This window comes from Pocillopora damicornis, chromosome 6, assembly GCF_964200805.1.
Source record: "Pocillopora damicornis chromosome 6, jaPocDami1.2, whole genome shotgun sequence".
NCBI classification, from domain to species: domain Eukaryota; kingdom Metazoa; phylum Cnidaria; class Anthozoa; order Scleractinia; family Pocilloporidae; genus Pocillopora; species Pocillopora damicornis.
Genome location: NC_142675.1, coordinates 988,765 through 1,006,953, shown reverse-complemented (window position 1 = coordinate 1,006,953; position 18,189 = coordinate 988,765). Strand labels below are relative to the sequence as shown.

General features: G+C 37.4%; 1 protein-coding gene and 1 long non-coding RNA gene across 2 annotated transcripts; one reads left to right on the top strand and one right to left on the bottom strand.

Moving 5' to 3' along the window:
- The first annotated feature begins 238 nt into the window (after positions 1 to 238).
- LOC149043348 (uncharacterized) lies at positions 239 to 11,116 on the top strand. Its single transcript, XM_089209479.1, has 5 exons — positions 239 to 514; positions 1,899 to 1,956; positions 2,980 to 3,023; positions 4,863 to 9,639; positions 10,093 to 11,116. The coding sequence occupies exons 1-5, from the start codon at positions 385 to 387 to the stop codon at positions 10,148 to 10,150; spliced, it is 5,067 nt and encodes a 1,688-aa protein (XP_089065605.1). The 5' UTR covers positions 239 to 384; the 3' UTR covers positions 10,151 to 11,116.
- Positions 11,117 to 11,121: 5 nt separating this feature from the next.
- LOC149043347 (uncharacterized) lies at positions 11,122 to 17,973 on the bottom strand. The gene is made up of 2 exons (XR_016187688.1): positions 17,797 to 17,973; positions 11,122 to 13,508 (listed from the first exon to the last, which is right to left on the bottom strand). It is a non-coding gene; the product is annotated as an uncharacterized LOC149043347 (long non-coding RNA).
- Between the last annotated feature and the right edge of the window lie 216 nt (positions 17,974 to 18,189).

Sequence of the window (18,189 nt, the reverse complement as noted above, 5' to 3'; positions counted from 1 at the left end):
AATGTGTAAAATATGACCATTCGAAATTAAAACTTTTTTATGAAAATATTCGGTATATCTGGAGCCATTAATCTTTATGTGATATGTCGGTTTGGTTACGCCTAATCTTTTGCCCTCGCTGCCGTGAGTCGCTTAAAGCTTTTCAGTGTCGATGGTAGCATAGCGTAGATGTATAAACAAATCGCACACCGAATTAAATTTCATATTAATTCAAGGCGGGAAAATCTGTTTGCGCGTTTAATTCATGGAGAAGATGGAAAGCGATGGATGTTAGTTTTCTTCAACTCCCATTCTTGTTTTTTGGCAAATTGAACTTAATCTTTACTCTTGTTACCCGTTGTTCCCTCTTTGTTTTAAAAAATTATTTATTCTTTTTATCGATCAATGTTTCACTCCTTCCTTACAACAGCTATTTGCATTTATCTTTGTTCTGCAGAGAACGTCTTATTTCAGTTTTTCATCTTTGGTTTTATTAGTCACGCGATCAGAATACTTGTCACGACACTTTTAGAAGGTGAGCAGTAAAAGGTATCGATTTAGAAACAATATTTTCCAGTTTTACAAACTGAAATCTTTTGTAATGAGCATTCGATGGTAGAGGAATTTTTGTAACCTCGAAAAAATCCTAGATTTTTGTGAAGAATTTTACTGAAAAATTTTTCTCTTAAACTGGTAATAGTCTAGAAAATAAAACGGCTTAAAACCAAGCCTTTGTCTTCCATGATCTAATTTCTAACTCTCCTTTTAAAGTGCTATGATGTTATTGTGAATGATTTAAGAGAATATAGTATTACATCAAGAAAAACTAACTTTTGATATTAGTTGAATAGTTTTTTCAAAAGTCAGTCTGTGAGTGACAGAATGAGATTAAAGATGGAATATTTTCTCTGTATTTGTATGGGAAAGCTGTATAAAGTTTCCCGATTTAGATTTTTTTTCACATTAGCTGTTGTTATCATCGTTTTTTGCGGCAAAAGCATTATTTCAGTCTCTGGTTTCTGGTGACTTCAGTTTCTGGTTTTTTCCTTGTTTCACGGTCATACGGTCAGAATACTAAACAAGACACTCTTCTCTGTGCGAGGGTAAGAAGCCAAATGAAAAATAAATTTTCTTTCCTTTCCCGTTTTCAAAACTTTTTTCGCCGCCTCAAATCAGGCACAACAGAAATCAAATTTAAGAACAGCAAATTCTGACAAAAGCCACAATAATGTACAACGCTCCTCATGGCGTTCATGTTTACACGCCGTAGACTTACTTTTACAATGATGTTATTAACCAATCAAACACAGCACTTTGTTCTTAACCGAGCTACTTGCATTTATCTGTTTCTTGCAATCAGTCTCATCACGTTAACAACTAGCACCCTGAACAGCCCATGTTTATTTTTTCAAAGCTTTACAGCTGAAAAACTAAATTTAGCAACAATCGTTCTTTTCCCGTTATAAAAAAATTGAAATATCTTTATGAGTAGCTGATGTAATGATGGGGAAATTCAATGATGTATTACTTTTTATTGTTTCAAACAATCTAACAAAAGTTTATCTTATCAGCAATTCTCCCTTCGAGCTCCTTTACATTACCTTGCTAGTCATTAGGGAGAATCTGGTATTGTATCTTATTCTCGCCACCTATTCGCTGGAGGAAATGTTGATATTGTAAAGTAAAGCAAAATATTCCTCACTTCTGTGACTTGAAAGTCTAAAAAATCGGTCAAAGCGCGATCAAAACCACTAAGCTCTTATCAATGATATGCGAGGAGCTCCAATATTTACTGACGATCTTACGAGCAAGTTGTAATCCAACATCCATCCTTTAGATTTTTAGAATAATTATTTAAACCGATCATTTTAATATTCCATCCAGCAGTAACTCTTTGTACTCGTCTTTTCTTTGTACAGATAATTTCATATCTTCGTGCGGTTTCCTAACTATCCAGATATCCTTTCTTTTCCAAAGGTGAGCGGCTTAAAGTTTATTTCAGAAATATTTAGCGCTAAAATATAGATTTGCTATATCTTAATGATAGACATAAAACCTTGTTGATCGATCTGATTACTCTCACCACTTGATTTCTGTAAGGTATCTTGATATTGTAAGGAGAAACTACATTTCCATCATTTCTTTAAAGATACAAAATACGAAGATCCCGTATGTTATTTGACATATATTATAAAATGTTCAGAGAAATGCGCGCGCCGTGACTGGTCAGAACGAGTTCATTATATTTCCATAAAGCACGCGCCTTACGTCACACGAGTGCACTGTTGAAGAAATGTAAAATGGTTTCTATGTTTACATAGCCTGATGTAAACACGCGGGAGGTTGGGAGAACACGAGATAAGCGTAGAAAACCACGACGCCAAGCGGAGTGGTTTCCAGCTTATCGGGTGTTCTCCCAACCTCTCAAGTGTTTACATCAGGCTACGTAAACACGGAATACATTTTACATTTCTTTTATAAAATAACTAATGAAAGAGGAACGAAAACCGTGTTTACATACGCTCATGTAAAATGGTTTTATGGCCAATCAGAGCGCGCGTACTATTTGAATTATTTTATAATGAGATATAATGCACGCAGCCTACGTCAACGGTACGAGCGCGCGCAATTCACGATACATTTTACAAACGAAGTAAAAAAGCTTGTTCCTTGAGCATTGCTGAGTTATATAAGCACTTGAGAATTTTTAAGAACACTCGAGAAGTGCGAAATGTACTCGCCTTCGACTCGTGCTTGTCTGCACTTCTCGAGTGTTCGTAAAAAATTCCCGCGTGCTTACAGAACTTAACAATACAATCAGCGCGTTTTTTTATTTTTTTATTATAGGTAATCAAGAAAAAAATTTTCTTCCTTAGTTTTTTTTTTTATGGTTTCTTCTTACCAAACGTGTGAGTAAAACGTTCTTATATTAGCTATTTGCAATAACGTTTGTTTGACAGCGAAAGTCTAATTTCACTCTCTGACTTATGTTTTTATCAGTCACACCATCGGGAGACTAAAGAAGACATTTTCTGTTTTCAAAGGTGAGATTTTTTTCCCATTTTTAGCTCTGCATTGTCAATGTTTCCTTAGTTTCAATTAAGTTGTAAAAGTGCTGTACCAAGAGAACTAACCAGGGAAACAACCGAACGTTCTGCAAGTGTGACTGATAGAGTTAACAAAAGATATTTAACAAAGCAATTTAACTGTTTAAGTCTCTAAATATACTAGGGAAAGCGAAAAATCCCATGTCTAACAAGCTCATTGAGATCAACGGCATTTATATGTATAATTTCACGCATCTCAAAAGCGAGTTTCTGATACTGACACGCCGGCTTTATCTGTACGGGACACAAAGTTAGAAATACCAACACATATATTTATCTGAACATTCTGGAGACATTGAGTGGTTTCACACTTCGTTTTACAGTGGAATGTAACTTTTTTTATTGAATTTATTTCCATCAAATATTTCTGCTACCAGACGACACAAGATTTGTGTGGCGTAGAAGAACGTCCCTAGATCAATGAGAGATGTTTTGATTTGTCTCGATTCATAATCAGATTTAAGTACTGAAGAATTTAATGAAGAGCAAGAGATTAGAGGCAAATTAAGTCCCTGGATTTTGAAAGTCAATTTGATAGCTTTGGTATGATACTGCAATGAAATACAGAAATATCAAAGACAATTGAAAGTTTTCGAGACTGCAAGAGTTATCAAAATAGATTACCAAAGTAAAAAAAGAAAACCTTCTCGCATGTTGACCATCCTGGCTGCGCGGGTAAAAAATATCAACATTGGTAAAACTACCATAACCAAAATTTTATAATTTCTTGCCATAAAGTATGAAGGGGATGATTTTAAAAAATTTGAGGATACATTCAGGTAGGCAAAATATTTTTAAAAAATTGACAAAAAAGGAAACATCTATCTCGTTAAATTTTTCTGTTGTTGAAGGTTTATATGTACTGTATTCTTTCAAGTAATTTTCAATTCCAAATTGAAAATCTAATCCGGTAAAAATCTTTCCGATTTAAGCCGCTCACTCGGCTGGAGCGAGTGAAACGAAAAAACGGGTGAGCACAAGGGATGGGAAAGAAGAACCTAGCTCCTTCATAGTCCTACAAAAAAAATTCAGCCACTTACCGTCCACTAAGAAAGAAGGGACAGCTTGCGCTTTCATCTTCTCTCCTGATAAAAATCACAGAAATAGGATTCTTCAGGAAAAGTCAAAACTGTTCTTCAAAACCAAAACATATATATAACATAAATGCCATCTGTTGAAGTTAGAAGTCCGAGGAAATCTTCTTCCTGAGCAAAAAGCACTATTCAGGAAAGTTCTTTCAACTAACAGCTAGATACAGCGAGTTGCAGAGGTCAATGTGAATGACATGAATGCACGCGCAAGACGCGTCGTGTAGAATACATTCCCACTAAAATGGTCCCGTTCTATTCACAATGTCTACCCAGTAGAAGTTCCAGAAATAATAATGTTGATGTAGATTCAACATGTTTTATGTCGTTTAATTTGTTACACAAACACCAATTTAACAATGCTTTGAGTTGAACTTAAATGTTAACGGCTAACGGTGCTAATTTTGATTCACCCTCTAATGAATGTAAGTGGAAGTCACTTTCAAACAGAACACTGCGACCAGATTCAGTTCTAATTAATTGTGTGGCATGTAGAAAGTAAATAATCAGTGAGTTGAACGCCAGCATAGCACGATCAATGGATTAACCGATGATCAGTTGGTTAAAAAAATTGATAGAGCTTGTCTTGAATTAAACAAGAAAGACAAGAGGCGCTCATGTATCTATAGAAAGTCTTAGTTTTTGCTGATTCTTTTCTCCCGTTTGGGGAAATTCTTTTAACATTCAGGACATAACGTAATGAATAACGCCGCAGAAATCCTAAAGTCAGTCCAGATTGGTTTGGATGTCGCCATATTTCTCCTTAACACTGATCGTGGCCTACAAGCGACCGAGTTATGTAATGAATGTTTACTTCTACTTCACAAGCTTGACTCTGGTATTGATCTTGATCATGATATCGCTGATGTATTATTCAATGTATTCTACGACACCTCTGGTTACACAAATGCAGCACGATACACCAAAAAACTTATTGACAAGTTTTTCCTCGCTGAAGAACTAACCATACAACTGGTAGACAAATACGAGGCAAAATGTTGGTTTGCAGAGGCAAAGCAACTTTGTAAAAGCGCTCTTACCATCATGAAAGCGATTGGCCACCGTAGAGAAGAGGCAATGGCTTACGTGAGACTTGGATCTCTTTGTTTAATCCTCTGCGAGTATCTAAAGGCGAAAGAATATTATGAGAAAGCAATTGCCATCGCGATAGAAATCGGCGACAGAAATAATGAAGGAAGAACATACGGGAACCTCGGAGTTGTGTTTCAATACCTTGGCGAATATCAGAAGGCCAAAGAATATTACGAGAAAGCACTTGCCGTCGCGATAGACATCGGCGACAGAAATGGAGAAAGAAGAACATACGGGAACCTCGGTGTTATGTTTCAATCCCTTGGCGATTATCAGAAGGCCAAAGAATATTATGAGAAAGCACTTGCCATCGCGATAGACATCGGCGACAGAAATGGAGAAAGAAGAACATACGGGCACCTCGGAGATGTGTTTGAATTCCTTGGCGAATATCAGAAGGCCAAAGAATATTACGAGAAAGCACTTGCCATCGCGATAGACATCGGCGACAGAAATGGAGAAGGAAGCATATACAGGAACCTCGGAGGTGTGTTTCAATCCCTTGGCGAATATCAGAAGGCCAAAGAATATTACGAGAAAGCACTTGCCATCGCGATAGAAATCGGCGACAGAAAAGGAGAAGGAACAACATACGGGAACCTCGGAGTTGTGTTTCAATACCTTGGCGAATATCAGAAGGCCAAAGAATATTACGAGAAAGTACTTGCCATCGTGATAGAAATCGGCGACAGAAAAGGAGAAGGAACAACATACGGGAACCTCGGAGGTGTGTTTCATTTCTTTGGCGAATATCAGAAGGCCAAAGAATATTACGAGAAAGCACTTGCCATCGTGATAGACATCGGTGACAGAAAAGGAGAAGGAACAACATACTGGCACCTCGGAGATGTGTTTAAATTCCTTGGCGAATATCAGAAGGCCAAAGAATATTACGAGAAGGCACTTGCCGTCGTGATAGACATCGGCGACAGAAAAGGAGAAGGAAACATATACGAGAGCCTCGGAGATGTGTTTCAATTCCTTGGCGAATATCAGAAGGCCAAAGAATATTACGAGAAAGCACTTGCAATCATGATAGAAATCGGCGACAGAAATGGAGAAGGAACAACATACGGGAACCTCGGAGTTGTGTTTCAATCCCTTTGCGAATATCAGAAGGCCAAAGAATATCACGAGAAAGCACTTGCCATCGCGATACAAATCGGCGACAGAACTGGAGAAGGAAGAACATCTGGGAACCTCGGAGTTGTGTTTAAATCCCTTGGCGAATATCATAAGGCCAAAGAATATTACGAGAAAGCACTTGCCATCGCGATAGAAATCGGCGACAGAAATGCAGAAGGAAGAACATACGGGAACCTCGGAGCTGTGTTTAAATCCCTTGGAGAATATCAGAAGGCCAAAGAATATTACGAGAAAGCACTTGCCATCGCGATAGAAATCGGCGACAGAGATGCAGAAGGAAGAATATACGGGAACCTCGGAGCTGTGTTTAAATCCCTTGGAGAATATCAGAAGGCCAAAGAATATTACGAGAAAGCACTTGCCATCGCGATACAAATCGGCGACAGAAATGGAGAAGGAACAACATACGGGAACCTCGGAGGTGTGTTTCAATCCCTTGGCGAATATCAGAAGGCCAAAGAATATTACGAGAAAGCACTTCCCATCGCGATACAAATCGGCGACAGACATAGTGAAGGAACAACATACGGGAACCTCGGAGTTGTGTTTCAATCCCTTGACGAATATCAGAAGGCCAAAGAATATTACGAGAAAGCAATTGCCATCGAGATAGAAATCGGCGACAGAAATGGAGAAAGAAGAACATACGGGAACCTTGGAGGTGTGTTTCAATCCCTTGGCGAATATCAGAAGGCCAAAGAATATAACGAGAAAGCACTTGCCATCGCGATACAAATCGGCCACAGAAATGGTGAAGGAAGAACATACGGGAACCTCGGAGTTGTGTTTCAATCCCTTGGCGAACATCAGAAGGCCAAAGTATATTACGAGAAAGCACTTGCCATCGCGATAGAAATCGGCGACAGAAATGGAGAAGGAAGAACATACGGGAACCTCGGAGCTGTGTTTCAATCCCTTGGCGAATATCAGAAGGCCAAAGAATATTACGAGAAGGCACTTGCCATCGCGATAGAAATCGGCGACAGAAATGGAGAAGGAACAACATACGGGAACCTCGGAGCTGTGTTTCAATCCCTTGGCGAATATCAGAAGGCCAAAGAATATTACGAGAAGGCACTTGCCATCGCGATAGACATCGGCGACAGAAATGGAGAAGGAACAACATACGGGCACCTCGGAGATGTGTTTCAATTCCTTGGCGAATATCAGAAGGCCAAAGAATATTACGAGAAAGCACTTGCCATCGCGATAGAAATCGGCGACAGAAATGGAGAAGGAACAACATACGGGAACCTCGGACGTGTGTTTCACTCCCTTGGCGAATATCATAAGGCCAAAGAATATTACGAGAAAGACATCGCCATCACAAAAGGAATAGGAAACAGAGGAAACGAATGTTCAGCATACTTAGCCCTTGGAAGCAGTTACTGCAGGCTTAGGAAATATCGTCAAGCTAAAGAATATTTCGACAAAGCACTCAGCATCAGTACAGCAATTGGACAAAGAAGAGATGAAGGACGCAGTTCCATAGGTTTGGCAGTAGTGTTCGCTTTGATCAATGACAATCAGAAAGCAAAAGAACATTCTCAGAAGGCGCTCACCATCAGCAAGGAATGTGGCGATAAAGCTCTGGAAGGACAAAGTTACCTCAACCTCGGAGATCTATCTAGTTTGCTTGGTGAATACGACGAGGCAGAAGATTACTTAGAGAAGGCTCGCTCCATAAGCAGTGGAATTGGAGACATAATGATTGAGTTTAGAAGCCTTCTCAGCATCACACAGTTAAAGGTATCGCAATCACAGGTTGTGGAGGCAAAGGAACATCTCCTTCAATGTATTGGAAAATATGAACAATTGAGGAGTTTTCTTAAAGGAAACAAAGAGTTTGAAATATCTCTGTTAGAAGAGCACGGTAGTTTTCCTTATCACTTGCTCACTACTTTGCTTTGCAATACTGGCAAATTTCAAGACGCTCTTTATGTCGAGGAGCTGGGACGAGCGAGAGTCCTCGTAGAGTGCATGGCAGAGAAGTTCTCCGTTGAAAGCCACATCTCGGCTGATCCAAAATTATGGTTTGGGATTGAAAACATCGTGAAAAAAGAGAGTAACTGTGTCTTTTTGTACATTTCGTATTGTGAGCGGCAAGTTTGTCTCTGGGTTTTGAAAGCAAATGGAGACATTTCCTTTCGAGTCACCGACGAAGTGAAAGACAGCACTCTCATTCCTGAGAATGTTTGCAACGTGGAGGGAATTTTCAAAAAGAGCGCCGCCAGCTTTGGCGTTTTATTCACAGCGAATTGCGAAGATCGATCTTTGGATGCTAACGTAACGACATCTCTTTTTGAAGAGAGCCGAGCAACTTTGCGCGGTGACGAAAGCAAAGAAACCGAAAGAATTCATCATTTGTGTTACAAATGGATCATCGCTCCTGTGGTAGATTTACTTACAGAGCCTGAAATCATCATTGTGCCGGATCGTTTCTCCTATCGAGTCCCATTTGCTGCCTTGCGTGATGAATCAGCCGGAAAGTATCTATCAGAGACTTACAGAATCCGTATCGTCCCTTCTCTGACGACCCTCCAGCTCATTCATGATTGTCCAGCGGATTATCATAGTGAAACTGGTGCACTTGTAGTGGGTGATCCTACGGTTGGCCAGGTGTATTACCATGGACGTGTCGCTAACTTTGTATCATTGTTCTGTGCTAGAAAGGAAGCAGAGATGGTTGGTCGACTGCTGGGAGTTCAGCCTTTGTTAGGAGAGTCTGCAACTAAGCAGGCAGTGCTTCATGCGATACCTTCAGTGAGTCTCATACATGTTGCCGCGCATGGAAATGCCGAAAGAGGAGAGATTGCCCTGTCGCCTAAATGTCCTAAATGTGTCACCAACAGTTTTCCACAAGAAGAAGACTACCTCTTGACAATGTCCGACATTTTCGGAGTTCAAGTGCGAGCAAAACTGGTTGTACTGAGCTGTTGTCACAGTGCGCGTGGATTGGTCAAAGCCGAAGGAGTTCTCGGAATCGCTCGTGCATTCTTAGCATCCGGTGCACGTTCAGTGTTGGTAGCATCGTGGGCCATAGAAGACGAAGCAACGGAGCAGCTCATGACTCATTTCTACAAACACCTTGTACGTGGAGAAAGTGCCAGTGAATCTCTTCATCAGGCCGTAAAATGGTTGAGAAGCAACGGCTTTCCCAAACCTAATCAATGGGCTCCATTTGTGCTGATGGGAGACGACGTGACGTTGGATTTTACATACATCGGGTAGGTCTAGTTCTGATAAGAAATTTCCATTAGCTATCTTAGGGACTGTTAAGCAGGGGGGGGGGGGAGGGAGGGTTGGGGGCTGCTTGAGGATTTTGGTTGTCTCCCAGTAAAATTCACCTGAACCCCTGTAAGGCTCCATAATATTCTTTACACCCCCCTCCCCCCCTCCCCCACAGAACCAGAAGATTTTGATGAATCATTTTCAAAATTGGCCTTGAATCAAAGTTGCTTTTGTGTGCGAAATCTTCAGAAATTATTCTTCAAACGGAAGCCCAACATGATGATAGACAGGCCAAAGTAAATGCAACGAAAGCAACTTGAGAGACATAAGCTACCTAATGACTTTGAAGTTGCTAGCTATTTGAGCTGTATGTCTGGCTACTTTGAATCTTTTAGAAATTCTGATCTGTATAATGCTTTAGAGTTGAAATTGTATTATGTTTGTTTCAGGAAAGAGGAACACAAGGAGGACAACAATGAAGCAGGGAAGAAACAGAGTAACAACTGATCCTGCACAAAGATTATCTTTCCTGCACATTTTTTTTGAATGGACACTGGTATTATTTTGAGCAGAAATTTTTCATTTTATTGTAGATAAATGGTTATTTTTGAATGCTCTTTCAAATAAGGCTGAATCAAAAGCTAGTGACACTGAAAGCTGCATTTCAGCCCTCAGACCTATTATGGGGACTAAAATGAATCAGGATGAAAAAATTGATAGCATGAAATTAACTAAATGTTTATTAATATGAGAATTTTGGTAAAGTTTCCTTTGGATCATAATCAGGAAACTCTAAAACTAAACACTAATTTGTTTTGTTAGTTATGTAAAAAACAGAAGAAAAGGAGAACAAGCATTGCACAAAATACTACTGCAAAAGTCAAACAGATGAGTGAGAACAATCCCTAAGATATCAATGAAACAATCTCCCAGAATTCAGAGCAGAAAGATAACTGATATTATTGAAAAGATAGTTGGAATACCTGAAGGAAAACAAAATCACAAACCAGGAATGTATGGCTTTGTTGTGTACGATGTTGTACAAGTGGCAGTTTTCTATGTATTTTTTCCCTCTACCTTAGGGGGTTGGGTGGGGAGGTCAGTATTGTCATATTTTTGTCTTTTAGAACTTTCAGGAAAAGGTAAATGCTAAAGAAGTTGTTGATATGATGTTTTAAAATGGTTCATCAAAAGGATCTGTTAGGAATAATATAATTAGTGATGAGATTTTGTAACTGATGGCAGACTTTTGTTCCTAATGGTCAGTGGCTCCTAAAAACTTATTGATTCTTAGGAGGCCTACTACTACTTCTTTGGCCAACTTGAAGGCTTTTGTTCCTGTGGTCGCTTTACATTTTTCTCTTATTTGAAGTACTTTTGCATTTTTTATTTTTCTGATTTTCAGTTTTGTTAATTAAGTGAAATTTATTATTTTTCTAAGATAAGAGTAAATAAATAAAACTGAGAATGGAATTGGATTGTTGGAGTTAATTCTCAGATTTATTTGCAGCCTTAGACTTGGTCTGACAAAATACACTAAACAGTTGTTTTCTGCAGAGTTTTATCCACAAGTTCACAATAGTGTCACATTGATTTTCTTTTTTCACTACCTCTTTTAATGTTTTGGCCTTCATTAATCCATCCTTGTGTTTTGCCATTGATTATCATTTTTACATTGACTCATGGTCAACTGTATTCAACAGCTCAGAAACTTCATCACCAAACTACCCCTGCATTGGAATGACCACATTGAATTTTGATGTAGTATGGGGGCTGAAGAGCAACAGTCTGTGGAGAGAGATTTGTGCTGAGGACTGTGTGCCGTTTGAAAGTGAAATGATGGTGAAGGTGGGGGAGGGGGGAGACAAGCCATAGTTCCTCCAGCCTCCCTCCTCTAGGTTTTCCTTAGGTTCTCCTATCCCTGATGCTCCTCCTTATGTCACTTCATACCAGCCAACTTTCACAATTCATTTTCCACACTGAACCATTTAGCTACCAAAAGTGATGAAAATGCAACTTCCCCTAAAAACATAAGTGTATTGTTGAGTAAACAAGTAAAGAGAATTAAGTAGATCAGCTTAGAGGAGGTAGATTCCATCATCCTTTTAACTGACATCCCAGGAAATGAACAACTACAAGGTCAAGATAATTCTAAATCCTTTAACCCTTTAACTCCCACGAGTGACCAAAACAGAATTTCTCCTTACAATATCAACACAATATCAACCAGATAAGTGATGAGATTAAAGAAAAATATCAATTTGGGGATAATTAGTTGATCCAATACTCAATTCTCTGAACTAACATTATAGGAATTGTATGGTTGACATTAAGGAGAATTAGAAATTTGATCTGAGAGTTAAAGGGTTTAGGTTACTTCCCAGCTTCGCAGGTGTCCTTCAGGAAAAAATTCGTATGCATGCTAGTTTAACCAAAATCATAGCAAACTATATATCAGAAGAAAGCTTGATAAATGCAGATTACTATAAAAAAAATAAAATTTAAGCAACCTTCCTTTAAGGAAGTGACAGAAGCCAGTAAGGCATAAAGCAACTGAAGGTTCTTCTATTGAATTTATCAGGCATCGGATGCTGATGCATGAGAAAAATGGCTGCACAGTCAGATTCACAAGGCATCGATCAACATAAGTATGTTGTGCTTTTTCGACATAATTTCTGATTGGTTGAGTAGATATCAGCATCTAAAGTTAGAGTACCTAAAAATATGCAAGACGTTGTGTAAAAGGACTCCACAGGACAAATATTTCAAATATCAAAATTTCTCAACACACTTTCAGTTATCATTATTCCTAGGATGTTTTAGGGAAATTTGATGAAAATCAATCAAATCTGTACACCATATAAATTCATTCAAAGTTGTTGTATTCCTCCCTAAATCACACATGAGATTTTAGCTCCTAAACGTTTGCAAACAACTTGTGCCATGCCAGGAGATTACCTCACCTCCTGAAAACGCACACCGATAGGACAATGGGACCTCCTGGCGTCAATGACAATGGATCAAGATTTCCTGTAAAAAGTGACCCATTGCCTCTGAAGGAGGAAACTAACCTTAACTCCCAGAAGTGATTAACATTTAACTTTCCCTATAATATCCATATATTACTTGGCAAACAGGTAATGAGAATACTTAGGTAGAAGTTGTTGTCTTGATCTAACATCAAATTCTCAAAACTAACTTACAAAGAAATGTGTAGCAGCTTGAGGGGAGAATTAGCAATTAGATCTTAGGAGTTGAAGGGTTAATTAAAATAAAATATCAGAAAATAGATTGCTTGGCTGATGCCAATACTGTGCCTTTTCTCTCAAATAAGCCATAATAGAGTAAGTTAAGTTTTTGAATGAGTTCTATATCTTAAGAGTGTGAACTCTAGGAGCAGGTGAAAATTTAAAGATCTAAACAAAATAGAGAATTATTTATATCACCAATAGGTTGAAATCTTGTTTCACTTGCTTGCAAGGGCATAAAAAGAATATAAAGCAAGTTTGGTTTAATATGAAGAAGGATGTTTTTTGTCACATCACAAGTAGGGGACAAAACAATTCTGATGGGGAATCAAATCTTAGACTTTCTGAATCAACCCCACAATTGGACACTGAGCCACAGAGACTCTCTTGACAAAGGCCATTACAAGGTTCATGTGTCATGGTAGGTTGTTTACACTTTGTTGCTGGATACAAAGCCATCTTTGAGTCCACAAACTACACAATTCTTTTCCACATCTGTTCTCTGCTCTGTTCTGGAATTGTTCCTTTTCGGCCAATATGCTTGTCTCACACCTGGCTCATATCAACTTTACTGGATTCATGACACATCTTGCCTTAAGTCTCTCTTCTGACTGTTTCTGTGAGAAAACAACAATGAGCAAGTCAATATGTATCATTTTAATTCAAAGTGGTCCTATATTTAAGCACTTTGCTCTTGAAGTATACAAACTAGCAAGAATGGATGGATGAGATATTCTGAGGAAGCAGATGTTGACGGAAGCTGTAGATTATGAAGGGGAAATGTAAACAGAAATGATTTCCATCCCCCTGACCATCTAATTAAAAGATAGAACAAACACTTACTCCAACGATGCTAAATTTCTCATGTGCAAAGGAAAGAAACCGTAGTGAAGTTTACAAAATAACCTAACACTTATTAAGATTTCCAAACTACTTAAATTTCCATCAGAGATAAAAAAATTGAATTTCCCCTAATATGTTTTCTTAACAAATTTATTCAAACAAATACTATCATGCCTATAAAAGACACCACCCATAATAGAGAGAAAATTTATTCTCTTAGTCAGTAATTAGTGCGTCATTGAAAAAGTCATTTCTGTAGATTTACAGAAATTTTATTGCTACCCAAGTGGTAAGTCAAAGACAATTGTTACAGAAGATTCCAAAGAGGATTGCAAGTTTGTAAAATGGATAGCTTGTAAAACAAATGTAAAATGAAATTTTTAATTCAATCAACAAACTTGACCATTTCCCACAAAGGAAAAAGTGTGAGGAATTTTTTCCTGCTCATGAAATGTGCTTAATGCAATGTCAAAAGGTTACCTGAGTAGCTGAGTAGACAATTCAAACGCACATAGAATGAGAAGTGATCTTCAATAATAGTAGAAGATAGTGCTGAGATATATTTTTGTTTGATCAAAGTAGCAATTGAGGTTAAGTGGTTTGAACTAAAGGAAAATATTACACAAACTAAAGTAAAAAAAAATGCGTTTCAAAATGTAACATTGCCCTGACTTAAAATGAAGCGATTGCAGAGGAAACTGAAAACAAGAACTACACCAATAACACAGACAAAAGGTAAAATGTAAGAGAGATAAAGCAAATAACTGACAATGATGGCATCTAAGAACAAACTTATAGCAATGCACTTAGGTAGAGATTATCCAGTAGTGATGATCGAAATTGAATCTCTTTAAGTGCCCTTAAATAGGAATTAACAAACTTAATAATTGTGTAATAATAACTAACTAACAAAAGAATGATTGACAAAAGTAAACCAGAACAAACAGATAATAAAGAGTGTTCTAACTACACATTTTGAAACTAACAGTAAACTCTAAAGTAGAATCTCTGTTGTCCAATAAAAATTGCAACATTGTACAAGCACATCTAAGCTATCAAACAGTTTCATGATCCACATCTTTGTCTCTCAAAAGAAAGTTTCTTTTCAGCTTTCTAAAGGAGATAAACAATAAGTGCCATGAATGCATATCCTGTCTATAGTTAAAAATTACTATAACAGCTTTGTTGTTTCCTTACAGGTATTCTTAGCTTGCCAATAAAGAGAAAGGACATAATGAGCCTGTTTCAAGATTACAATAAACACTGTTACTCTGTACTTGCAGAACTATTATCAACAACATAAAAATGTTATTATCATAATTACATTATCATCAAAAATAGTCTACCAAAGTAATTTGCCTATTTGACATTGCATCTGGAATTTTTATTTATTTATTTTGCTAGTACGCCTGCAATGCATTGAGAAACAGCACTGAATGAAGAACATCTGACCTGTCAAACAAATAAACCATCAATTTTTTTCTTTCTGAAGAAATAAAAATATGAAGACATAACAATAATCACAGTGAATGCAAGTGAGGATTTCTAAACTATATCACATATTCTGTTCATGGCCGCACATCAGTGAGAGAGTTTTTTTTTTCTCACAAAAGGCAATCTAAGCCTAAAAACATAAAGCAAGAACTTATATCAAAATTGTAGTAAACACTTTTGGCTTGCACTTAGAGAATTATTGTTATTATTGCTATTATTACATCTATTCTTGTCATTATTTAAAAAAAGTAAACAATAGGCCTGCAATGCATTGGTAAACAAAAAAATCTATCTCACGGCTTATTTGTGATTGATAAGGGACAATGTAAGCACTCCAACATAGGTCTGCAGTGCGTACCTGTGTTGCTTTTCATTCACAACGAGGGGTTTTCTCTATGACAAATCACCAAGACCAACAAATGGATGAAACACAAAACCTCTCTGAGTTTTTAAGAGAAAAGAAATGTCTCTAAGTGTAATGAAGACCCCTATACATTTCATCCTTTAACTCTCATGGAAATCATGACTGAATTTCTAATTATAATATCAAAACAATATCAAGAAGACAAGTGATGAGAACAAAGAGAATCAACACCATCATCATCTTCATTATCACAAAGTAAGATCTCCATGTACACCTCAGCAGTCTTTTTAGGTAAAAAAACAAAACAAAAACAAAAAAAGTGGAAGAATCATCATTATCATGATCACTGTCATTATCACAAAAGAGATGTTTTCTATGAAAAATTAGTGAGACCAAATAATGGATATAAAAAAAATCCTATCTGAGTTTTTACAAGAAGTGACAATGTGTAATGAAGACCCCAACAGATTTAACCTTTTAACTTTCAAGAGTGAAAATTTACCATGATAATAATATCAAAACTAAATCAAGGAGACAAGTGATGAGAATAAAGAAAAGTATTAATTAGGAGATTATTGGTTGATCCAATAACAAATTCTCAAAACTAACATCATAGGAATTTTAGGGTAGAAAGTAAGGAGAATTACTAATGAGATCTTGGGAGTGTAATGGTTGAAAGAATCTGCTCTTCGACTCAATCAACTCTCATTGTATTTCAAAAGCATATGACAAAGGAAATATTTCAGCTTCATACAAGTTAAAGAATCCTTCATATAAACACTCAAGCACTTTGAGGAGAAATATAACCCCCAATTATTCTATGACAAAGCCAAAGTCCTAAAAGTTAGATAAGTGACAATGTATGATGAACACCCTAATCATCATCATCATCAAATTTGACATACATAAGACAAAGGAAATGTCTCAGGTCAAGGGGATTTAAAGAATCCTTTAGATGAACAGTCAAACACTTAAAGGAAAGATTTCCCTATAACCCCATACTTTAAAGATGTAGTCCTAAAATCAGTGCACTGTTTATGCCAATGTTTCTATGTTCATAAAACTGTGTGTATAATGATCTATGGGTTACACAGAAATCTTGCCTACTCTGACACAGAGCAACACATGTACAGATGACTGGCCTCAATTCAAATCATTTCAAACCTCATAATTGTTTAGCCATGTGAGACCTTGAGATGTCAAGGTTATATATATATCACATGTAAGTTATCCCTGCCAAATTGGACTAGTTTTACCCTGTAACTCCCATGAGTGACCAAGACAGAATTTCTCCTTACAATATCAGTACAATATCAAGCAGACAAGTGATGAGAATAAAGAAAAATATTAATATAGGAATTACTAGTTGATCCAATACCAAATTCTCCAAACTTTCATCACAAGAACTATAAGGCTGACAGTAAGGAGAATTACTAATGAGATCTTAGGAGTTTAAGGGTTAAGGTGATTCCTCAGTAATTAGCCCTGCACATCATGTACTGTGCATAATATCACATAATCAAGCCAATAAGCATATATGCATTCCAAGAACATTGTATTGTTTATCAATCAATGGACCAGGTAAAGAGGTGCTATGGACTTTACCTCTTAAATGAGCAAAGTGACCATGTTTTATTTCCCATAGTTTCAAATTATGACCCTGAAAGGAATGACTCTAAGAACATTTTGAGTCGATATCGTTTAAATTTGCGTGATATTCCCTAAAATTATATATTAAATTGTTCTATACACTCGGGACTTACTACCTATCAAGCTTTTTTCCAGCAGCAGCAAAATGTACAGTGAACCGATGAAATGACGGGCATGATTAGTGCCAGTACAGGCATAAATGGGGTAAGTTTGGTGCATATATCTCCTAAACAAGCGAGATGACCTATCTCTCTTTTTGTATTTTTCGAAACAGACATTGGTAAGGAACATTTAAGGAAAGTTTACCAAAAATTGTCCCATAACTTCTTTCCTGAAGAATCACCTTGAAGGTAGTTAAATAATTAAATCAAGTGAAATCAATTTCAGAAGTCGTATGTTGTCACTCCAGTCATTTGTAATAGACCATCTTATTATTCATCCACGACATTAGGTCATCGACTGAAAAAATTAAGCAAGAAAGTACAAAGCGTACCTAGATTGAAACACTATTACTTTTAATATTCAGAGCTGTACGCTGAAACTTTCTTTCTTACCTCATTCTGGAACAATTCTGTTAGAAAGGGAATGTGCCTGAAAAAGTGTTTAGCGAAAAGTGTTCACCAGATGACATCGTACAGAAGATCATTCTGAATTAAGCCGTTTTGAAAATTCGAGTTAGTAGTGGTTACAATGAAATTGCTGCGTTAGTAAACAAGAAATGGCTTCATTTTAGAATCCAGTTTCCTCACGGCATGTTTCAGGACAGGGTTGCACTGGACTGGATCCAGATCTGTTCACATATGTCCTCTAAGGCCCGTGAGAGGAACATTTTTAATATAAAGATTGCCAGTACTCTGAAATACCATAAACGACTGTTTTACGGTATTGGGGTGGACAACAGAGAGCCGAAGGATGAGAGGGGGACCAAAGACCACTTGGGGAAGGAC